At 43.4% G+C, this 25,213-nt stretch overlaps 1 protein-coding gene across 7 annotated transcripts; it reads left to right on the top strand.

Moving 5' to 3' along the window:
• Positions 1-5,799: 5,799 nt before the first annotated feature.
• On the top strand, positions 5,800-24,521 carry LOC117647932 (ETS-related transcription factor Elf-3-like). Of its 7 annotated transcripts, none has more exons than XM_034389923.1 (10): positions 5,837-5,951; positions 8,822-8,872; positions 8,974-9,042; positions 10,029-10,159; positions 11,403-11,532; positions 13,236-13,307; positions 13,403-13,473; positions 21,240-21,315; positions 22,545-22,902; positions 23,795-24,521. In XM_034389923.1, exons 2-10 carry the CDS (start codon positions 8,857-8,859, stop codon positions 23,877-23,879), a joined length of 1,008 nt encoding a protein of 335 aa, XP_034245814.1. In that variant the 5' UTR covers positions 5,837-5,951; positions 8,822-8,856; the 3' UTR covers positions 23,880-24,521. The 7 variants fall into 7 exon arrangements, with proteins under 7 accessions (XP_034245812.1, XP_034245816.1, XP_034245814.1 ...); XM_034389922.1 differs by having other exon boundaries at positions 13,400-13,473; XM_034389920.1 differs by having other exon boundaries at positions 13,236-13,316.
• The last annotated feature ends 692 nt before the right edge of the window (positions 24,522-25,213 follow it).

Genomic DNA, 25,213 nt, shown 5'->3' with positions numbered 1-25,213 from the left:
GTGCACACAGACAGACAGACAGACATGAAAAACTTTTCAACCCCACTGGAGTAACAGGCTTTGCTATTGCTCAGCCAATAACCTGAGACAGATTTGCATACGTTGCAGTCAAACGATCATCCCTTCTGAAGTTGTTTTCAAGATCACTCATGGAAAAATTGGTCTGAGCAGCTTTGGCAGGGCTGGAGATAAAATTATTTTTAATCGTGTAATCTCCCTTCTGCTTCTCCAACCAAGACCTCCACATGCGAAAGGAGCACGATAGCAGCTCTTCAAAAAATACAAGGTAGGTTTACGCCAGACCGCGTCTTGTCGTAACAGGCTTCGCGATATGTCGCTGCCTGTTCCTCCAATCCGCGCCTGGCGTACCTACCTTGGCCTGCGGCGCTAGCCTGCCTTCGGCAGGCAATGGCTTGTCCACCGTTGGTTACTTCTACCTTGTTGCATGCTGGGGGGCTCCGCCCCCAGACCCCCCTTCATTCTAGATAGAGTTGCTTCATCTACAGATAACACGATCTTGACCCTTGTCACTGTTTAACTTGTCGAGGCTGGGGGGCTCCGCCCCCCAGACCCCCTTTCTTTTAGACAGAAGTGACCTGCCTGCAGAAAACTCGATTTTTCGCCGTTTTTTAGATGTTTTTCGGCTATAAAAACCGAACCAGTTGAGCTAGGATAGTAAAATTTCGCGTGTGCCGAGCCAAGGACATATAAAAAAAGTGTGCAAAATCTCATTGAGATCGGCCGAGCCGTTCAGGAGGAGTAGTGCGGACAGACAGACAGACAGACAGACAAAACTTTTCAACCCCACTGGAGTAACAGGCTTCGCTATCGCTCAGCCAATGAAGGAAAGTGAGCAATTACTGCTCTCGGGGAAAACGAAGAATGAACTCTGACGATAGTGCCTCCAAGAGGTGTATTAGAAGTTCATGTGCATCCTGTTGTTCTCCAAATCTGCTGTGGGGAAAACACCTGTGAGCAGCAAAGAATTATCAGCACTAACTAGAGGAAATACATAACTTTCATTACGGTTTTTGGGACATTGAATTCACATTGAATTAAAATTAATGGCAAAAATATGAAGCCATTAAACCTGGTTGATAAACCAGAATACTCACTGGAAAGGTGCTGGATGAGATGGTTTAAATCATGAACGGTCATAGAGTGCATGTGGTCAAAAATTGAGTAAAGACAACATGAAACACAATTCTTGGAGGAGCAGGTAGACCTATGAGTTTCATCATGACGAAGCCACTGAATAAATAGTGGCAAGTGGAAAAGTGCCTTAAACAAAAAAAAGGAAGAATAGAAAAACTAGAGTATCAAATATTATATGAAAATTTAAAGAACAGAAACTTACTTGGATGGTCGAGTTCAAGTAACAAATTTGACTGATATTTCTCAGGCCCCAATGGGGGGAAGATGAGCAGCTCCAATTAGCTCCAACTGCAGGTATGCTCACCAACCCTTCTGGGTTTTCGGGCGGCTTCTTGGTGTTGGAGCACGTTAGTGTTGAGGTCCCAATTAATTGATGGTCAGCACTTACAATAGGAGGCTGCATATCAGGGACCATATAGAGTAATGTAAAGGCAGCGTCAAGCTTTCTTGGAGTAACTGCCAGCTGCAACAACACATAAATGTATACATTGATGACCCCAGCATCAGTTTCTATCTCATTTTCGCACAAGATAAAACTATACAATAACTCACTTGAAGTGATCCGCGTACTGCTTCGCCCTTCCCAGGGCTGCTGCTGAAGTCCATGTCAACATAACCTGTAAGCACCCGGGACACTGTGGCGAAAAGGTACGGAAAATTCTGTTAATTTTTTTGCCAGGATTCTCCGTAGCCCTCTTATCAATATTCTCCGTAGGCTCTTACAGAATTCTCCGTAGGACCGCACAGTCTTCTCCGTAGGACCTGGAAGACTGTATAGTCCTACGGAGATCACTGTAAGGTCCTACGAAGAGTACTGTGCGCTTCTACGGAAAATACTGTAAGAGCCTACGGAGAATACTGACAAGGGGGCTACGGAGAATTACCACAAGCCGTTTACAGAATTTTCCGTAGCTTTTTGCCACTGTGGATACTTGGACTAGCGGGATACATGCGTCAATAGGATGCGACACAAACACTGCAAGTACGTTACGAAATCAAAAAACAAAAATCCGGTGAAGGATTTAATAGAAGTCATATCTATCATTTTAAGCCACAAGCCGGAGGCAAACAGAATGCTAAATCAAGGACGCCACCAAAGGGTCTGAAAACTCAGCGAGTAACGCACAAATATGTCAATGACATCACCAAAATACTTATTGAAGCGACTACTACTCTGCTAAACTAGAGAAAGGCGCACTCAAACATTAAATAATTCGTAAAAAATGATAAAACAGAGCCAGAAACTAATGATCTTGTTCTTAGCGTTTTTTCTCGACTTTAATGTCATATTTTGTTTAAAACTGGAAGCCAACGGCTAGGGCTGACACTTACAAAGCAACAGATGATATCACTGCAGATGCAAAGGCGATACTAAAGTACATTTTTTGGCGATACTATTGGGTATCGCCAATAAACGGCCTTACAGAAAAGTATTGCCTTCAGAACGGCGATACAAAAAAGTATCGCCAACGTTTGGCAATACTTTTGGATATTGCCAAAACCACGGCATTAAACCCCTTGATTTGTTCGACGTTTATTGCCAAATCGTGGTAATACTCCAAAGTATCGCCAAATTTTGGCGATACTTTTGTGTATCGCCTTTTGAAGGCAATACTTTTCCGTATGGCCGTTAATTGGCGATACTTAATTGTATCGTCAAAAAAGGTACTAAAAGTATTGCCTTTGGATTTACAGTGGTAACAGGCTTCGCTATCGCTCAGCCAATCACGTTACACTTTGAAAGGATTTAAAACCACGGCTCATCTAATTACATGAATAGTTCTCAGAGTTGCCGCGATTTTCAGAGACTAACCCTTCAGGTTTTACTGAATAAGTCGAAATTATCTGACACCATATGTGATAATGGGTCAGAACACGATACAAAACAAGTTTAAACCGGTTTTAACGAATCGTCTAGTGCCAATTTCTATACTACGGTTTGACGTCACATGAGCTTTTGTTTACACACTAAATGTCATGGGACTTTTTTTGTCCCACGAATGATGCAATTTTGAGGACATCCGGTGGTGATGCAATTTTGTGTCCGCCAGGCGGGACAAATTGTCTAGTGAAAGTACAAGTTGCAACTGGCGCCGGACAAAATGTGTCACCAGACGGGAACAAAATTGAATCAGCGTCGGATGTGCTTAAAGTTGCATAAATCGTGGGACAAAAAAAGTCCCATGACATTTGATCCAGGAAGCGGAAGAAGGGAATAACTTGACTTATCCCCAAATTGAGTTTTTATTTTATTATTGTGCCTTAGAATGGTTTACATCATTACACCAAATTATTTGACTGAATTCCAAGCAGTTTAGGAGAAAATCCACATGGAAAAAGGGTATAACTCAACTTAACCCCTTTTACGGTCTAAATTTCATTGGAAAATGGAGATAACTCAACCTTAGTCTACATGAGTCCGTTTGACAAATTGGCAAAAGGATATAACTCAACTTGTGTTTTTATGAATCTTGTGTAAAAAGATTCAACTCAACTTAACCCCCCCTTAATTTTAAATTTCAAGTTGGAAAAAAGAGCTAAGTCCAAAAAATACACCAGAGTAACATACACTTTATGCAGACTATTGTTCCACTTGACTTGTCTCCAAATTCCACTTTGTTTAGGAAATATAAGGTGAGCTGACTCTGTTTTCCATTTCAACGGAAAGTGATAAGTCGCAGAAATCCTCTACGGAGTGACCTTACACTTTTGATTTGTTTTCCAAAATTTTACTAATGCTTTTTGAAATTATTAACATCTGCAACATTCATTTGTTTTGTTTTAGTTTTCCCTGCTAACAGTTTTTTGTTTCTCCTGAAAAATGGCCAAAATTGAGTTATCCCCTTCTTCCGCTTCCTGGATCATTTAGTGTGTACATTTCTCTGAGCAGCTTTGCCGCCTTAGTCATTGTGCCTTTAGCCTGTTATCAATATTGAATGTCCGTTTTTGTCCCCTCTCTCCTGAAAAATATTTCAGAAATGTTTGGGATTCTTACTAATGCGTTGTAGGAAAATCAGTATACAACGGGCTGAAGTAACAGGATTTCTACTAAAAAGTATGGGGAAAAACGAACACGAGTACAGGAAATCAAAGTCCTATACTCTGTTCGGATTTTTACTACAGCGCATTGGCGAAAGAACGGAAAGCATAGGAATTTTCCGAATCACGTATGGGATTGTCGTTTCTCATACCGAAGTTGGCACTTTTACCATACGACGGTGTAGTAGAAATGCCATTATTTTGTAGAGTGCACCCCCAGGCAGGAATCAATAACGTTTTCAAACAAAGTAACTGTTTAGTTTACATAGCTGGGTTATCTATAGTCTTTTATTTACCGAGTTAAATGGAAAGAATCCAGAATATGCGAATAGGGGAACAGTCACACCGAAAAGAGGCGCGGATACGGGGGCAGAAAGAGAGAGAGCCTCTCAATAGTCGCCTGAAAGGTGGGCAGAATGTGCTCCTCCTCCCCCCCGGCCGGGCTGCCTCTGGATCCGCCGCTGGTCGAAAAACGCACTGCAACGCACAACGGAAGTCACTGATAGTGAGGAACGAGCCAGGTCCACGCTAATACTAGAGTCATTTTGCACCTGGTTTGCACCTGGTTTGCACCTGCATGCTGAATTCAGCATGATTTTTAACCTATTTAAAGTTTTGCATAAAATTGTCCTCGAATTTCCATTAACTTATGCATTTTCACGCATTCTGCGAATTCCATGCATGCACGAAATCATGCAACTTAAACGTACAAAATTCTACGCAAGTAGTTGGTTTGGATTCTTTGTCCCATGTTAGTACCAGAACCTCATCTGTTTTCCTACCAGCGCTGACAGTGTGTCATTCCACGAGGAAGTTTTTTTTCTCTCGTCTGGGGCGATACTTGTGCAGATATAGATAAGCGGTATCCTCCCCCACCCATGTGACTGTGCCTCAGGCCTGCACCACAGAAGTGGCGTCGTTGCAGTGGACTGATTCCGAGAACGGCTTCCTTAGCAAATGTAGTTGTACAGTATTGCACATGTGCATGATGCATCATCATCAGCGCTGTTTGGCCTCAGCAGACCTCTAGCGTGTGCCCTCTCAAAATTGTGCATGCATGCACGTCCGTACGTCAAATCGCAATGATTTCAGTGGCGTGCAATAGCCCCCCCCCCCCCCCAAAAAAAAAAAAAAAAAAAAGGTCCCACCACCCCTCCCGAAGAGGCGACCTGTGCACGCCACTAACGTATTACAGTGAAATCTTGTACTTCTTCGTCTGAAAAGCACGCATGCGCAAATGGATACCGAACCGCGTGCTAAAAGCGTACAGAGGACGTGAGTGTGTTCGTCGCGCTGTCTCTGTGGCGCTCACGGCGCACGCCGTATGGGTGCGAGAGAGAGTGACGAGCAGTGCTCGGCCTGCAGGCTGGGCGCGGCGCTCGCTGACGTCACGTGTTTGCACGGCGCCGGGGGCTCCCCGCCTCTGGCGCACTTTTCCTGTTGCGGCTGCGTCCCGCGATTGGCCGATCCGCCGAGCCATTCCGCCGCCAGCACTTCTCGCTCTGTCTCTCTCGCACTCATGGACTGTGCCGTAGGAGTGAGAGAGAGAGCGACGAATCGCTCGACTGGCGTGCGAGACGGGGAAGGGGCGAGCTGCAGCCAGCGCGTCGGCCGGCCTGGGCCTGGGCCTGGCTCAGTGCGCAGCTGCGCGACGGCGAGGAAGGCCACTTCGCGAGGCTCGCGGCGGACACGCGGCTGCAAGGGGAATACCGCCAACGTTCGCTCTGCCCTCCAGCTTCCAACATGCGGATCATGAGGTACTTAGCACCCTCGATTCCCCACGGAGAAACCCTGCACGTCTATTGGACGTCGTCCATGCAAGGATAGTATTTAAAATTTATCCTTAAAGTCATTCAAGGAAGTAAATTGTTAGTACATTTTTTAAAAAAATTATTAGATTCAATTACTATAGACCCGTACTAAGTTTTCCTCGCACTCTCAGCACGTTATTGACTTTTTGCTCATTTTGTCAGTACTTACGCAAGTAATTTGTGCAACCACAATACGTACTTCTCCTTTTTTTAAAGAACTACATAAGAAATATAAAATAATTTACTGAGAATTTTGTTTTGTACATAATTTTACAAAGAAATTAGTCATGCTTACTTAGAAAATACAAAGTGTTATTGCTGTTTATACGAATACGTAATTAATGAGGAAAAAGCCAGTAACGTGCTGAGAGTGCGAGTAACGTGTTAACATTTGTGCACGTTAATGAGCAAATTTTTACAATTTATACAGACACACTCTGCAAACTCAAGTGTGTGCCAGGCATGCACTTCTTGGTGCATGCATGGCAGTCACACACTTCTTGGCGGATGCCTGGCAGTCACACACTTCTTGATGCATGGCTGGCAGGCACACTTCTTTGCTGCATGCCTCAGGCACATACTTGCTTGTATGCATGCATTGGCGACGGCAAGTGTGTGCCTGCCACTCGGCCTGCCAGGCATGCACTAAGAAGTGTGTGCCTGCCAGGCATGCAGCAGAAAGTGTGTGCCTGCGGGGATGCACCAAGAAGTGCATCCCTGGCAGGCACTTGAGTTTGCAGAGCATGTGCAGAAACATCGATGTATATTACTAAATTGTCTATTGAAGAATGGAAGAGTGTATGAAACGTAATGCACGTTCAATGTTGGCGCTAATCAACTAGGTAACAGACAGACTAACGATATATAGTTATTTGCACTGAGAGGTTATGCTGTCGTCATTCAGAGCTGTTTCTCCGTCTGGTACGGTTTTAATTGATCATAACACTGTAACCGCGATCTAGGATGTAAACTCAATTGGCATACTTTAGAAGGACGAGCAAATGATGAGAGACGTGCGCGTTACATCGAAATGACCCGAGTCATTGATCTACTGCCATGGTTGACGTCCATCTTTAAGCGTCATTTAAATTAGTAATTAGTTCACTTTTTTTTTGGGGGGGGACACTCTCAAACGAGGAATGGCGACTTTGCCAACTGTCACTTGACTTTTTGGTGCACGTGAAGGACGAAAAGTACATTTTATATCGGCTCAAAATTCTTGGAATAGTTCGCACAGATTTCTAGGCAATTGCGCCACATATCGGGCATCAAAGAGAGAACTGATAACAGTTAGTTTGAGCGAAATTGAAAAAAATAATTAAAGCACGAGAAGCATGAAAAAATGGTCACCCATTGTCGGTTCCAAAAGCCAAAATAGCCTTTGAAAAAGGCGGAAGCGCAGCCATGGCCTCTACGCTACAAAACGCGAGTCTAGGGCGTTTGAGCCTCGAAGCTACGTTGCCAGTTTAACATCTACACCCTACATATGGGTTTGAAAATAATGACCGACAATTGACTTTTACCTTAACATGAACTTTTTGTCTTGAACAGTGCAGGAGCTTACACTGCAAAAAAAATCCATCTTAATTTTAAGAAACTAGTTTGTGAAGCAGTTTACAAAGATTTTTTGCTATTAAAAGTAAGAAACTTTCTCCTCTTAAAACTAATGACAAAGTTTTTAAAATTCATATATTATGGTTTCTTAAAATTCATAAACAAATCTGACTAAAGTGGGAAAAAAGAACTTCTATACTGACGTCGTCAGATTTCTGAAATGCATCTTACATCGTGCCACCTTACAGTGTCGGTTGTCAAAATTTATTCGAAGCACGAAGACCTGTAATTTGTATGTCTTCCATCTTCCGACTGTGCCTCCACAGAGGAGGTGCCTGGACCTAACCTAATGGCCGACAGCAGACGCCAGCGAGTGGCAACATGGTTGCGCGTTTTTCTCAACTTCTGTGGAATATTTTGTTAAAAAATTTGAGCTAGCGGCTAGAGAAGACATTTACTAAGGCAACAGATGGTATCATTTGCCAAAAGAAGTTCTTTTAGAAATACAAATAGGAAATACTTATTCGGGAACGGACACAGCGCTCTAAGCGCCACCTAGCGGCAGGTCTGTGAAACATGACCTTGAACCCAGCGGCTGACTGTGGGCCATACCGTGTGAGAAGTGGCTTGGCGACAGTTTGCGTGAAGTAATCAAACTAAACCTTGGGTTTACGTTGAATGTGACAGCTATCACTGAAGCGTTCAATTTTAACTTCAATCAGTTAGTTTCAGAAATCTAGTTATGAAAAGTCATCAGTCATGTGGATTTTAAGAAACCAATTTTTTACTTTTGGCAGGCAATCTTAATTTTGACAACCCAGTTCCTAAATTTTAGAAGTGGTTTTGAAATTTACCAACTATTTATTACTTTTCATTTTAGTTTTGGTAAATGTAATAAAGTATAGCACTTTTCACAAACTTTTCTGAGTTTTCACATCATTTCAAAATGTTATTAAATTTAAGACATTTTCATGTCTTAAATTTCAGAATTTTTTTTGCAGTGTTAGGGTATACTTCGGAACAAACACGCTGACCAACGCGCTGCGCTACCATGCCGCTGCTTCTAGGACCAGTCTGGGTACTTAAATTGGAGTAAAAACACAATAGTCCTTGGAACCCCCGCAAAGAAGTTAAAACAAAATAGACCTTGGAACCCCCGCAAAGAAAAGCTGAAAAGCTGTGTGACCGTGTTACGCTGAAACAGCTCTGAAAGATCCCTTGTATATCGTAAAGTACCACTTACTTCAGTGCACTTCTGATAGGAATATGACCTCCACATGCAATCTTCACTGAAAAGATGCGTGACATGATAGGCAAGTGTTGCTTTTGCCTACCTTTCAGGTGGCTATCTGACATCTGAGATCCAAACCCGAATCCACCCGTGTCTAATGCTCTGCGTGCTCTTTGTTCACAGTGAAGAACCCTACATGTCGCTGCTCTCCTCTCCTCGACAAGGTCATGATGACGCAGCCTGGCCCTGCAAGTATTGGTTCCCGTGTACACATTGCACTTCGCTGCATCTTAGAGTGGATGCAAATGATAATGATGTTGGAGACCATTGGGACACAGCAAACTAAAGTCTGTGCTTGGCATCACACTCTAAATGTCTTGCAATGAAATTTGACATATGTCATTCATATGTTACAGTGAATTCGGCGCAAGCATAATACGAAGCAATATTCCTTCGTAATACGAATCCTTTTAGCTTTTTCATTGTAGGATACAAAGAAAAACATTCGTAATACGAAGAAACACCACCTTTGTATTATGCTTGCGCCATTTTCTTCGTTTTATGGGAAATTTCTCCGTAAGACATTTAGAGTGCACAGATACTTCTAAATGGCTTCTCACATACTTGTGGATGGCATCACTAATACCTGTGATAGGCATCACAACCCATACCAGACAAAACCCATTTCATGAACCCATTTAAATGGGCACTTTTCATGCACCCATGTATTTGGGGCCAACCCATTCTTATGGGTGTATGAAAAGTACCAATTTAAATGGGTTGCACACATAATGGGTTTGACCCGTCGCAAAGTGTCCAAATTCAGACCCCGTGTACAAAGGTTTCGTAGGGGTCATAATTTGCCCCAGATGAATTGAGGTGTGCAACCCATATTGTGTCACATTGTTCAGTTTACTTAATAACGGTCTCAGGATTTTTCCTGAACATAACCTTTTGAGGTTTTGGCTTTGAGAGATAATCATAAAGATGCAACTCTTAGGGCCGGCGTCAAATATGGTTTTAAAGTGCTCTGTAAGCAGTTCATTTTTTCGACCAAAAGAAACACGTCTAACATTCAGCCCGCCTAAGGATCTTTGACAATCAAGGCTTCAGTCGACCCCGTTTCTGGGTTGAGTTCAGAACTACGTAAACTTCGTCAGCGGGTCTTTGAGTAACAGCAATTTAAGAATTTAAAATATTTGATAAATAATTTCTTTTACCATTTGGATTTTTGCTAGACAACAACATGGGCGCTCCGATGATGCCGTATTATCCCGAGGGGGCTGCCTCGCTTGGGAATCCACACAACACCAATGCATCAAGATGGATACAGCAAGTCCTCGCCAGGCATAGGATTTGCTCCTTCGAGGTAAAAATGAACTTGGTCTTAACATGGCAGTAAGACGAGTTACGGTCGTAGCAAGCACGTCCAGGGAAGAGCTCCTAAAGGTAGCATAAACATATGTAGGGAAATCCAGTAAATTGACGAAATATTGTGGCGTCGGAGCCAATCGTAATTGGGAATTGTAAGGTACGTGAGGGAACTCCACAGAAAATAGCAAGGTGAGACTTATGATCCATGGGGCGATACTGAAATGTATGATCGAAAAAGGGTCATACTTCGATGTTTGACCAATCAGGGGTCACGCTTCTTCGTATCAATAATTAAAGTGTCTATCCTGAAGCTAAACAAGGGCGAGTCTTGCTGGCTGATGTCTGACCCTTTTGCGCTCATACATTTAAGTATCACTCTTGTTTCGGTCACACACCTTTTTTTTGGTGAAACTTTTTGTATCACCAAAAATTGTTCAGGTGTATCACCCTTTAAATTTCAGTGCCTTCGTAGAAACATGACACAAAGTTCCCAAAAATGGAGAAATTTATACGGCGTTTTGCGTTAAGGGGAGGTTCTGGTGAAAATCTTGCCATTTCCCAAATGGATTCCAGTGACATAATTTGTTCGGAATATAAAATCTTTCTTCGAGGAGACTAAAATTTGATTTTTGAAGGCACATCCCAGGCTCTGACCCAGTCGAAGAGTCTTTTTGAGCCTATTTGGCTGTATCTTAAAAAATCTCCTTTCGCATACTTTTGTCGAAAAGGCTGACCTTAACATTTTTCACTTCTTCGATTCATTTTCAAAAAATTCCGGCATGCATAGTCAAATTTCCATTATATTATTAACTGTAAGCTTTTTAAGCTGAAAAGTCCCTAAAATTTGTCTATTTTGTACATTTTTGATCAATTATAGTGAAATGCTTGGTTAGAAAGCTTGCAAATGAAAATGTTATTTTACATTTTGAGTTGTGCATGCCGGCATCTTTTAAAAATGAATCGAAGAAGTGAAAAATGTCAAGGCCAAGCTTTTACGACAAAATAGTATGCGCAAGAAGATTTTTAAAGTTACAGCCAAAATAGGCTCAGAAAGACTCTTCGACTGGGTTCAGGGCATAGAATGTGAGTCCCCAATGAAAATTTTTATTAATTACTTGGTAAGACATCAAATTTTTAACTAATTTACACAGTGGGACCTGTTTAGGAGAAGATAGCATTTTCACCAGAACCTCCCCTTAAATGTACTACATAAGTAGTTTCCACGTGCTGATTTACAGATGCGACAGGCTCTCGAATCACTCGGAGGATTCTCGACCGACGATCTCCGAATGCTTACCAGAGCAGATCTTGCTACTCGAACCAACAAACGAGTCGCTGAGGTCATATTTGAGGCTTTAGACAGCTACGGTAAGTGACTCGCACTAGATACAACCATGCAACACCACTGTAAGGGACTGAGATCATTGTGCGGGAGACAACCTAACTATGGCATGAAGAAGACACGCTTAAACTCGGGTTGACATGAAAGTTGCACTGTAAAATGGCATGACATGAATGAAATTCACGCTGAAAAACAGCTATATTTGAAAGACACGCCGTTTGCTGGCGTGACTTTAAAATGTGGATTTGTGCAGACAGTGAGTTTTACGGGAAAGGTCGTGCCGAAAATTGGAATGGCGGAGGATTTACGCCGAAAACGTATTCAATATCTCTGTTGGTAGTCCTGGTCCATTTACTTATTGCTGTCCTTCTCTACCGAGTTTACCTAGCAATGTACATTCAGTGAATAACAGGCGCGAATCCGGGACCCCCCCCCCCTTTTCAAGGCGGCGGAAAGGTAGGCAAAAAGTCGCACATTGCCCCTGTAGGTAGGCAACTTTCACGACATCGCCCCCCCCTGAACCCGTCCCTGGATCCGCCCTTGGCGAATAAATCATTCTCCGATCTATCAGCATACAAGTCGTGTCTCTTGAAGGGGAGGTTCTACTGAAAATATTGCATTTTTCAAATTGAGACCCAGTGTAAAAATTTGTTGCAGATGTATAGTAATACATAGTTAATGGTCAAACATGAAATTTAGAGCCCAATACCTCCCTCCAAATCCAGTCGAAGAGGTTTTTTCAGCCTATTGTAGCAATATCTTAAAAAATTCTCCTACGCAAAGCATTTTAACGTAAACTGATGTTCTGGACATTTTTCACTTCTTTGGCTCATATGCAATAAAGCGTGGCATCACCAAGACATGGGACCCAACAAATTTATTTTGTCGTTGCTTTTCAGAAAAAAAATCACTCAAATATTAAAAATTTTAACATTTTCTTGAAATTTTATTGACATGCTGTCTTAAAAACACAGCTTATGGTTTTGTAATGGTCCCAGTATCTTACTAATGCCACGGTTTATCAATTATGAACCAAAGAAGTGAAAAATGCCCAGAACATCAGTTTACGTTGAAATACTTTGCGTAGGAGAATTTTTCAAGTTACGACTGGAAATAGCAGAAAATTCCTCTTCGACTGGGTTGGGGGCTAGGTATTGCTCTCCAAACTTCAAATCTAACTATTTACTATGAAATACTTTAAATTTACAATGAATATTGATAATGGGACTCAATTTGAAGAAAGTAAGATTTTCAGTAGAACCTCCCCTTAATACTATCCCTGCCACCGTTCTGACAAAAATTACTGTGAATTCTGTGTCAAAACGATTTTACACTCTACCAAAATGTCCTGTAAATGCCGTTAATTTATTACCAGTTTTCACTGTAGGTCAATTCACAGCGTTTACTGTGATCTGCTCACGGGATTCACTGTGATCTTGTTCGCGGTGTTCACTGTGATCTGGTCCCCAGTAAACACTGTGAGTTTGACGCCGCTGAGCACCGAAGGACTGCAAATCAGGCTCCAATTCACGGCGTTTACTGTGGCCAGATCACAGTGAACACTGTTGCCGAGATCACAGTGAACGCCGTGAATTGCATAACAGCAAACATTGGTAATAAATTAACGGCGTTGACAGGACATTTTTTGTAGAGTGTAGGCATGACTTTTCTGCAAGGCCCTTTTTTTAGCGATACACTTGATACACTTTATTCTTTGAAAATGTTTCAGATTTGAGCCTGAGTGAAAGCAGCCTTGACTCACTCTCAAGTGGACCCCATTCTACGCACTTTGAGTACGCCTGTGAGTCTGGTTTGTCGTCGAACTACTTTCAAGGGTCACCAATTTGAGGTTCCTAGCTTCTTTCTTCAAAGCTAATCGTCATTTTTGTTCAGTAGGTTTGGATGACTTCCTTGACAAGACCGCACAGCAGGTTTTCACCGAGGTTACGAATGCGCCTCAGTCGACGGTGAGTTCACGTCCACAATGTACATTACACTGCCTATTCAAGTGTAAGACAGTCTCAAACTATGCAGCGCGAACCGCGATGTCTCACGCTTTCAAGAGTGAGCCACTTTTGTTCCACCACTTAGGCTACAAGTGTGAGACACGGTTTGTCCCACACTTACTGCCTATGGTTCCCTGTGGTTTAATGCCACAGGCGCTCGTAAGAGTGAGACAAACCGGGTCTCGCGCTTGCCACACTTGCACACTGTTAGAAATTAGCTCCGAAATTTTATGGTGAAAAACCCTATAATCACGTTCATGGAGACTCCATTCATTTTCCTTTTTTTTCGGAGAGATTTTCTCAGGGCTTATACAGATGTTCTTCGGAGCATTCCTTGGGTCCAGATAGGAGGTAAAATGCAAGTCTTTTCTCAGATATATTAAAGAGGACTTCGCTGAAGCAGTTTTTGGTCTGAAATGGTCAAAGAAGGGACAATCTCATTCGAGCTCATTTGACTTATATCCTGTAGCTTTCCCTTAATATTATGAAAACTGAGCTCAAGAAGTAGGGGTTCACCTTTCCCTCAAATTTTAACTGGTTGCAAACCCTTTTTTCGTGTTTCTGTGATAGTGAAGCGTGCATTTTTGTTCAAAATTCCGAATTTTTTCGGAGAAAGCTCAGAATTTGCATTTATGGAGAGCTCCATGCAGAAGTTTCGGAAAAACTCCATGATTTTTCCATTTTTTTCGGAATTTTCTGACAGTGCAAGCGTGGGACACGCGTGCCAAGGGGGAAATCACTCATGAAAATGGTCGACCGACTATTACATTTTGAATCATTACAGACAATTACACCTAATACGCAAATTACAGATATTACATCGATATTTCTGCTATTACAGTACCATTACAGTGCAATTACAGCAATTTCGGAAATTACAGCAATTACAACCATTTCGTCTATTACGCACCTATTACGCAATAACACAGGTATTACCTATCAATTACAGCTATTACACTACTATTACAAGGCTATTACGCAGCTAAAACGGCCTTGGAAATAGTTTTCAGCCTCCAGAGGGACTATTTTGTTCCGTGGGCATGGGGTATCGCTAGGTAGTACAGCAGTGGCAGCTCAGCTGGTCGCTGTTGTTAGCTGTCTCGGGGGATCTTTCATCCCCCCCCCCAAATACCTTTTATACCTTTTGTAAAAGAATCCGACCACCGCGGCCGGCCGGCGCTACCCCTCGCCCAGGTAGCTGCTGGAGGTAGCTGTCTGGGCGCGCGGGGTATCGCCGGGCCGGGCTGGTCGGATTCCTTTGGAAGTGGTTGTACTATCTATTTAAACAGTTACGGCTCTCAACTACCCCTCCTCATAAAATTCGGCCCTTGCATTAATCATTTTCCATGAGAAAAAATTTGGGGAAATTTTAATCTTGGCCGAAATATCATTTGACAAAAATGTCTATTGGCCACAGGAACCTTTGTCTTTCCAATCAATTAATAGCTTGTACCTATTAAACTAGATTAGGGTTTAGACTACCCCTCCTTACGGATTCAGCCTCTTAGTCAGGGGTGTAAGCGGTTGAACCTTGCACTTTCTGACCCCGGTCTGGCGCTTTGCACGGGTGTTCTAGAGACCCAAAAAAACGATTTGAGAGTTGGAGGCACCCTGGGGAACGCTGCAGGGACGGTGGGAAGCAAAAATCTACCTTTTGTATGAAAAATTCCTATTTAACGCCTAAAAATCACCCGAAAGCGCCGCTGCATGCGTATATCTTGTCAAATGTGGACCCGTTTCTGTCTTCTTGGCTTTACAAATTTTGCTTCAACATGGACCTTCACTTACCAAGGCGTAGAAGAGTGTCATATTGTCCTTGGGGAAATATCTTTCAGAATTGTGTACACCAAAATTAGCGTGAATGTCTTTGAGGTTGCTCGGAGTTCCAAGTCATTTCTTTTGATGAATGTTAGAGTTGTTGCTTGTTTTCTCGGGCCGTTCCCTTATCGAAACTGACACAGTTGACTCAAAACGCATCCTAAGAGAAGGATCATAATTGTTTGTGCTGCGCGAGAAATATTGTAATGTAAGCTCTGAGGGTAGGTAACTGAAGAGAAGACGTAGATGTTAACTGATTAAATGATGCTAAGACAGGATCCGATAGACTAGGGAGTGCTGAGAAATTCTCTACAAATCGAAAAGCGTACATTGAATGCTGTCGCTGCAGCATGCCTGCAAGCGCGCTCTAGCTAGCGCATGCCTGTCAAGCATGCACCAACAAGTGCATACCTGCCATACGCTTCCTGGAGCTGACAAGTCTCTATCCCTCATGCACTAGATGTATGCTCCAGTTAGTGTGTACATTAGGGTGGGCCGTGAAACACGATTTTTCGATATCGCAAACGTAATAGCGCGCCAAAGTTACTTCATGGCATTACAAACTCAACGCGATCTGGGGCAGGTCTGTAACTTAAAGCTTGACCCTCACGCATCGACGTTGAAAATTCGAAAATTCGACTTTTACGGGTTTTTCTAAAAACATCCATAGAAACTGAACCAGATGTCCAAATGATGTTTGCGAGACGGAAATGGAAACGTCTGATCATGCTTTATCAGTTTAAGACCACCGGGACCCTCTCCGAGCAGTAGGGGACCGATGGAAAAAAATTACAAAATTACAAATTTTTTTTCGTTTTTTACAAAATGCAAAAATTGCCTTCAGGGTTCGATACGGCCATCCTGACGTCACCGTACCCGAACCATACCCCGAATCATCTTCTCTAAGGGCCCCTTTCCCGTTTTAAGCGCACGGGGTACTCCGGGATCCGTTCACACGTTAGGATTTGGACGCCATAAAAACATGTTTTTCTAAAAATGCAAATTATCGGTACTCAGGGCACTCGTCTCGTCCGTATGAACTGTAGTGACTCAAAATCGATTACTAGATGGTGTCTTTGCGTCACAGGCACCTACAACCTATGCGATGGATAAGAATAACCTGTATAAACGTGCAGCGACCTTCTGTCGTTAATCCAGACGAGCCAAATACGTTTTAACCCTAGATTAACGAGATTTACAGTAAAAATAGCGTTCTAAACGTCTCTTCGTCCGATTGTCTATATACTGGTGGGTTCCTGCGACGCAAAGACACCATCTAGTAATCGATTCTGAGTCACTGCAGTTCATACGGACGGGACGAGTGCCCTACAGTGCCCTGAGTACCGATAATTTGCATTTTTAGTAAAACATGTGTTTTTGGCGTCCAAATCCTAACGTGTGAACGGATCCCGGAGTACCCCGTGCGCTTAAAACGGGAAAGGGGCCCTTAGAGAAGATGATTCGGGGTATGGTTCGGCTACGGTGACGTTAGGATGGCCGTATCAAACCCTGAAGGCAATTTTTGCATTTTGTAAAAAACGAAAAAAATTGTAATTTTGTAATTTTCTCCCAGCGGTCCCCTACTGCTCGGAGAGGGTCCCGGTGGTCTTTAACTGATAAAGCATGATCAGACGTTTCCATTTCCGTCTTGCAAACATCATTTGGACATCTGGTTCAGTTTCTATGGATGTTTTTAGAAAAACCCGTAAAAGTCGAATTTTCGAATTTTCAACGTCGATGCGCGAGGGTCAAGCTTTAAGTTACAGACCTGCCCCAGATCGCGTTGAGTTTGTAATGCCATGAAGTAACTTTGGCGCGCTATTACGTTTGCGATATCGAAAAATCGTGTTTCACGGCCCACCCTAGTGTACATGGCAGGTATGCACTTGCTCGTGCGTGCTTGCAGGCATGCTCCAGCTAGAGCATACAATGTACGCATGTCGTTTTGAAGAGATACACACTTCTATGGGAAAGCGCTTGGAAAAGCATAGAGTACTTGCATCGGCGCTCTTGAAAAAAACGCTTGGAACCTACGCGCTCCCAGAGATCCGTACTTGTCTTCGTCAACTATGGAAGTGTCCTTGTAACGGCACACACACCGGTGTACCAAGCAAACATTTTACCATTTGCACATTCTGTCGAACGGTTGGCAAAAACAAAACCCATTTCCGAAATCCATTTACATGGGCACTTTTCATGCACCCATTTAATTTAGTCCAACCCATTCTTACGGGTGCAACCCGTAACCCATGTAATGGGTGTCTGAAAAGTACTCATTGTATGGATTGCACCCATAACGGGTCTAAACCATTACAAAGTGTCCAAACTCGGACAAGGCTTGTCATTATTTCTTTTTCAAAGAAGGTTTGTCAACCGTGATGGTCGTCAGAAACGTAACTTTCGGCGCTTAACACAATGGTGGTGGTCTTGCAGTAGTTTACAAGTTACCCCTAATTGGTCGGTGGGTAGCGGATTTGCCTACCTTTGCATCACACTTTTGCCAAGCCTAGCAGGCGTTTCTTAAGCGAACCCAAAGAGCTGGGTCTCAATGGGTCCTAACCCATCCAGGATTAAATGGAAATGGATCAGAACCCATGGTCGAATGGGTTTTGTCTGCTACGGAATGAAAAAAAACAAAAAAACAACTGTACTTACAAGCTGTCAAGCAAAATAAACAAGCCCGCCCTTCCGTCGAACCGAGTTGCCAGCTCCGCTTCGCTGCGCCGGCAACTCGGTTCGACAGGGGGCCAGCCCAGCTTGGCCTGCAGGCGGCCTTTTCTCGGGCCTTCGGCCCTCGCATCAGACCCAACTTGGCCAGTCGAAGGCCCGGGCCTTCGGCCCACTCACATCACACACACACCGTGAGCGGGTAAAGCAAAGTTATCGATGTACCATCGTGACTTAGGCCCGCCCTTCTATTCACAATATGCAATAGTCCTTACTCCAACTGTCCTTAGAATATGCCCATTTCATTTGTCTCTTAGCCCTCATTCCGAAAATACCCATATTTGCCATGCTACTGCAACTCCTTGCAATAGAGGCACAGCAGGAGCGCAAAACGAGTCCGTCGCACTTTTTCCCATAACTCATGAAGGCGGGCTCCTGGACCCCCCTTCCGACCCCTCGTTGAAGAGGTCTTGCCAAGACCTATCCAAAACTTAAGTAAAAATTTTCAGTCGGTCGACCCCCTTTTTTCAAGATCCTGATGTGACTTATAGACGAAGTCGGGCTCCTGGACCCCCTTTCCGACCCCTCGTTGAAAAGGTCTTGCTGAGACCAATCGAAATCTGCAATAATTTTTTTTAGTCGGTCGTCCCCCTTTTTTGAAGATCCTGATCTGGCCAACTTGTAAAAGCGGCCGATGGGGTCGGGACCAGGTCCATTCATCTTGTCTCGTCGCCCCGATTCCAAAAATACCCCTATGTGACTTGCTAGCACCAATAATGGCGGAAATCCCCCTCCCGCTCATGTAAACCATGATGAACCTGCAGCAGCCCTTGTGCGACCCGGACTGGATTTGCACCACCGGATTATTTGTTTGGACGGTACTCCTGAAGTACCCTCCAAATCTGGTTACTCTAGCTCAACTCCTTCCTTGTACACAAACGCCAACAACAACAACACACAGACACAAAGGCAAATGCATAGGCCCTCCCCCTATTTTTTAAATAGAAGGGCGGGCCAACGAAAACTGCATTATTTCCCGGGCCTCGTCAATTTGGCACTGCCAATCCAAGTGTGAGACAGTCTCACACTTGTAGGTGTGGGACATTTTGTCTCACGCTTACAAGTGTGAGCCACGTTCGTCTCACGCTTGCAAGTGTGAGCAACGTTTGTCTCACGCCTGCAAGTGTTGGACAACGAAGTCGGACACTTCCAAGTGTGGGACACAACTTGTCCCACACTTGCTGCCTATGCTAGATTTGTGGTTCAATGCCACGGGTCCAGCGCCTGCAAGTGTAGGACAAACCGTGTCTCACACTTGCAAGTGTAAGACATCGATGTCTCACACTTTCCAGCGTGAGACAAACGTGGCTCACACATGTAAGCGTGAGAAAAATGTCTCACACCTATAGTCTCACACTTGGATTGGCCGTGTGCAAAGCCGTGTGCCATCCTTCAGAAGGATAAAAGATTTTTACTGTTTTCTCCACCTTGCGACAGTACGCACTTGTAGTTTCTGAACCAAAGAGTTGCCGTTACCAAACTGTGTCAAAAGGATTTCATAAAAAAGTGGCAACAGACATGGGCGTCTTTCATCAAAGTAAAATGAAAGAGTTCAACCCTTACCACACCAGAAAGGTGATAACAATATTCCTCGCGCAGCAAAAACATTATGATACTTCTCTAAGGGTGCGCTTCGTGCCAACTGTGTCAGTTTCGATAAGTGTTCGGCCCCAGAAAACAAGCATCAACCCCAACACACATCAAGAGAAATGACTTCGAACTTTCAGGCACCTCAAAGACATTGTAGCTAATTTTGGTGAGCTCATTAGTCAAAGATATTTCCTCAATGACATAATGACACTCTTCTACGTCTTGGTTACTGAAGGTCGATGATGAAGCAGAATTTGTCAAGCCAAAAAGACAGAAAAGGGTCCACATATGACGAGATATACGCATGCAGCGGCCATTTCGGGAATTGTAAGGCGAATCATACGAATATTTCCTACAAAAAGTAGATTTTCGCTTCCCAGCGGTTCCTGCAGCGTTTCCCAGAGTGCCTCCAACTCTAAAATCGTTATTTTGGGTCTCTAGAACACCCGTGCAAAGCGCCAGACCGGGGTCAGAAAGTGCAAGGTTGGTTCCAAATCTGTCGCTTACAGCCCTGACTATCTCGCCTGCCCCCACTAGAGTCCCGCCCTCCCTCCCCCACCCCACATGCCACTTTCGGCTTGCTTTCGGGTCGATCCGGACGTTGGGTATTACTTTTATTGCAGCCAAATGACTTTTTCGCTGACTTTCGCGAATTTTTTAGTCATTTTCTGTATTTTTCTTCCCACATATTACACCTATTACACAACCTATTACAGGCATTACAGGACCATTACAGGCATTACACCAATATTACAGCCATTACATCGGTATTACACATTACAGGGCCATTACAGGGCTATTACAGACCCTTCGACCGACCATTACACAAGTGATTTCCCCCTTGACGCGTGCCTCACACTTGTAAGCGTGAGATATCGTGGTTCGCACTAAATGGTGAGAGACTGACGTTCGTTTGAGCATTGTGTTCATTGTTTGGATGTGAATCGGCCAAAAATTAGCTTGTTCACATTTAAGTGTGTGTGACACAATGCTCAAACGAACGTGCCATTGTGTCACGTTAGTATCAACGTGATGTCGTGGTCCTGGAATGAGAGGGTTGTTTTTTAATACTTCCCACGCTTGTTTAATCGTTGTTGGGCATAGAAATGAATTTTGAAAGGTAGGGCAAGGTTTAATATTTCGATTTTTAGGTAAAATTACTAGAAATTCTTAAGCTTTCAGTGCAAATTGAGTGAGGTGGCGTCTATGACCGGAATTGCATTGGTCTATCATAAGACAACTCATATCAAACAAATCAGGCCTCAAAAGTCCCCATTTCGAGAAAAAATTGTTCTTTCAAATTTTCATTGTACTAATTTCACTAAAATTGACCAAAAAACAAAAAGTGCCACAGCTCAGCCAAATGTTAATATTTTTCAACCAAATTTTTTGGGGGGTGAATTTAGGTATAGACCAATGATTTAAGACTGTTTGGAGCAAGTTCTGAGGGGGTCGGGGTCAAACCCCGTTCAAGTTGATCTGGATTCGCCCTGTTGTTCTAAGGAAATTTTATTGTGCTTTTGCTCCAACTTTTCGTAAACCCTGGGAAACAAGGGCTGTGGCGTTGACGCGAGGCGTATGTTTTGTTGCAGTCATGGGATTCCGGAAACATGACTTCTGCATCAATCACAAACAGCACGGCTGCAACAGGCCGTCTCCTACCGCTAGGTAATTGACCGTATATATCTGCTGTCGTGAGAAATACCAGTAACTTTTTTTAGCCCTTCACTCACTGACAATACAAACGCTGAGAGTTCGAGTACAATGCGTTTAAACCCGTTTTTGTTGGCCTACTTGTACCGTATTACTTTCGCATTGCTCGAGAAGCCCAATGCCCCCTCATGCATTCGAATAGACTGTGCACTGCAAACCAAACTCCACTGTACAAGAAATGTCCTGTCAATGCCGTTAATTTATTACCAATGTTTGCTGTTATGCAATTCACGGCGTTTGCTGTGAACTAGTTCACGGCGTTCACTGTGATCTCGGTCACAGTGTTCACTGTGAACTGGCCACAGTAAACGCCGTGAATTGGAGCCTGATTTGCAGTACTTCGGTGCTCAGCGGCGTCAAACTCACAGTTTTTACTGTGGACCAGACCACAGTGAACACCGCGAACAAGATCACAGTGAATCGCGTGAGCAGATCACAGTAAACGCTGTGAACTGACCTACAGTGAAAACTGGTAATAAATTAACGGCATTGACAGGACATTGTTTTTTCAGTGTCTCACACACTTACAAATGCATGCTTGCAAGTACACACTTACAAACGCATGCTTGGCCAAGTACACACTTACAAATGCATGCTTGTCAAGCACATACTTACAAACGCCTATTCTTAGCATGCGCCAAGCATGCGTTTGAGAGTGTGTACTTGACAAGCATGTATTTGTAAGTGTGTACTTGGCCACGCATGCGTTTGTAAGAGTGTACTTGCAAGCATGCATTTTGTAAGTGTGTACTTAGTAGAGAGTTAGGTTTGTGGTGTGCATACTATTTTCAGTTGAAACCAACTTCTTTTATTTCCTTTTAAGTTCGTTATTTTAGAAACAAAGTAGCAGTTAGGAGAGCAAAAAGTTTTTCGTGCAAAGTAACAGCACCGTTTTACTTCCGATTAAAATCACCAGTCAAACTTCATTCGCAGTACACTCTGAAAACCTTATAAACTGTTTTAGGCCTTACAAAGAAAAGTAGCTAAATATTTGGAGAATACATAAGCTTACAAAGAAAATACCTCGTAATTTATTTACGAAATGATTCCTCGTATGACACCTTATATAGGCTAAAAATACTAAGTATTGTAGCATCTAGAAAGTAAATTTAATCCAAGACCGTGATATGCCTACTGCAAGCTGTCCCTTGGCAACGGAACTAACGCATACACTGCCCACACAGAAGCGGCGGCGCCCGCAGAGGCCCGCGGTACCCTGAGGACCCGGACCATCTCGGAGGACTCAACATGTTCTTCAGAAGCACCACCACGACGGCGCGGCGGTCGTCAGAAGCGCTCCACCAATCCCAACTCAGGGCGCCGCCCCAACGGCCGCGCACGGCAGGCGGCTCCAGCAGGACGCTTGTGGCAGTTTCTGTTGCGTCTACTGAATGATGCGCAGTACAGCCCAGCGGTCATCCGCTGGGAGGACAAGGAAAACGGGGTTTTCTGTTTCGTGCACGGGCATCGGGTGGCTGAGATGTGGGGCCAGCACAAGGGCAATCAGGCCATGAATTATGAGAAGATGACCCGCACCATGAGGTAGGTTAACATACATTGTATGCAGAGTATCCTCTTAATATGGTATGCTAAAGCCAATGCGCTGTACTCGCCATGTATACAGTACATGCTGCTTACGTTGCATGGCTTTGAGTGTAGTCAATGCTGCTCTTACCTCAGTTTTTGTAGCGCTATGGTGCCTCGCTAGGAGACACCTAAAGTAGGCTTATTTCAAGGCGCCTTGGACGCTTAAGTTTTGACAAACTTTTGGTCACTATAAATGCAGTACAAGATAGATACGTCCATACACCTTTGTGGTTGCATTGCATGGCAAATGCAAGGTGGCGGCATAGGCCACACTGCATTGGCAAGGTGCTTGGTCCCCTACACTGCAAGAAAAAACCACAACAAAAGAACCACAACAAAAGTACACAAATTTCTGGCAATTTTTTTATTGGGAATTTATTGTACTTTCAAAGAACAACTTTTATTGTACAAAGTACAATGGGACCAGCATGCCAAGTGCTGTGCAGCCCAGGCCTCGTTGTGGTTTGTACAAATTCTCGTTGTACTTTCTACAATCGCCGTTGTACTTTTGGGGTATAGTTTTTGTTGTACTTTTGTTGTACTATTCACACTTCTTCCTGCAGTTTAAGACCTTCGGCCTCGGCAATAGCTCGCGCCTTGTTTCATCCAGGACTGGACCAAAGGACCAACTGGACCAACATGTTTACAATTCAGCTGATAGGGATTCTGAAAACGAGAAAGGACCATTTTGTTGACACTTGAGCTAAAAGTCACTAACATTTGGTCATGCTTAGCATCAGCAACCTCTCGAGTGGCCCAAAACGAATTAGAGTTACAACGCTACCTCAATTTGGGTTTTTATTTGTTCTTTGTCTTTAACCTGTTGTTTTTTATTCGCTTGTTTTAGGACCTACAAGAACGAGGCATTCGAACCTCATCCTAAGCGACTTGTGTACAAGTTCGGAAGAATAGCCATGGCGCCTGGTGCCTGAGTGCACTCACTTCGTTGAACTGAAGTTTATCGATGGAAGGCCGTGTGCCTTGCAGAACGTTGGACGAATGAATCTGAACTTAGGTTTTGGCATCACGTACTCGGCTGAGACCCGATGTTATCTCGTGCCGTAGGGCCAAGACTGAAACATTAAAGGCCTCTTAGAGAATAATCCTATCTACTAGTGCGGATTCAAGACAAACTTCTACCCGGTGAACCCGTTTTCATACTAACGTCCATGTTTTATCCTTGGCTTTCGTTTTCCCGATACAGTAGCCACGTAAGTCAATTTATGGATTCGGCAGAAAGCTTGCTACTAAGGTTACGTTTCCGAAGATGTACGTTTCGATGGAAACCACCCACGCATGATTTTAAGCGAACAAGAACGTAGTGTAGGCCCTAGATTAGGTCATCACAAACGGACAGACATAAGGGGGCTCATACATATTAAAAGCACTTTGTAATTTGGTGTTAAGGGTTAAGGTTTTATTATTTCTGTATTAAAACCCTTTTAGATAATTGAGTAAGCTTCATTTTGACATAAAGTGAAGTGATTTTGGACACTTTTTTGGAAATTTAGTAGAAACGTTTAAAATTTTGGTTCTCGTAGGGCTTTGTTCGCATACTTGCTCAGATCTGTGGGAAAAAAAATAAGCCAGACTTATCCCTAGTAGTGTCATAGAATTGACTGGAGTGGGCTTTTCATCTGCAACAGTTTTAAAAGAAAAGGTAAATAAATAAATTTTAAAAAATGTTCAAAAACTGTGATTTTTTTTCTCTTGAAAACTACAGTCAACTCTGGTTAGCTGTCCCGGTTTTGCCTCTGGTTAGTTGTCGCGGAGTCATCCCTACCAACTCGGCTCGGCCAGCGCGGCCTGACGGGCGCATCTGAGGCCTTTCCATGTGGTCGAGTGGCCAAGCCCTTTCCCACATGGAAGTTGATGTTGATGTTTTCAAAAAAAAAAAAAAAAAAAAAAAAAAAGTGGAGCAGTGGTCAAGGCCTCTGCTTCGCAACTGATGGATCCGAGGTTCAACTCCCGGCAACATTCACCCAAGAAACACAATCAACACAACTTCTGTTACCCATGGGGTGGGAGGGAGGAAGAGTCCCCTCAAAACAGGGCTCCGAAATTATTTTTCTTAAATTTTGACCGCAAAATTCAAACTGCAGTCTCTTTTCTTTTTTAAAGCAAGTCTACCTGTGTAAATAAACTACAGTAAAACTGTACTTTGAACTATATAGTCAACTGGGACAAACTGGGGTCTAAAACTATAGTTGTCCGAAATAACTGGTAGTTTTTTTGCAGTTTAACTTTAGTTTTTTACACTTCAACT

This window comes from Thrips palmi, unplaced genomic scaffold (assembly GCF_012932325.1).
Source record: "Thrips palmi isolate BJ-2018 unplaced genomic scaffold, TpBJ-2018v1 HiC_scaffold_3, whole genome shotgun sequence".
NCBI lineage: Eukaryota > Metazoa > Arthropoda > Insecta > Thysanoptera > Thripidae > Thrips > Thrips palmi.
This window is presented reverse-complemented; position numbering and strand designations above follow the sequence as displayed.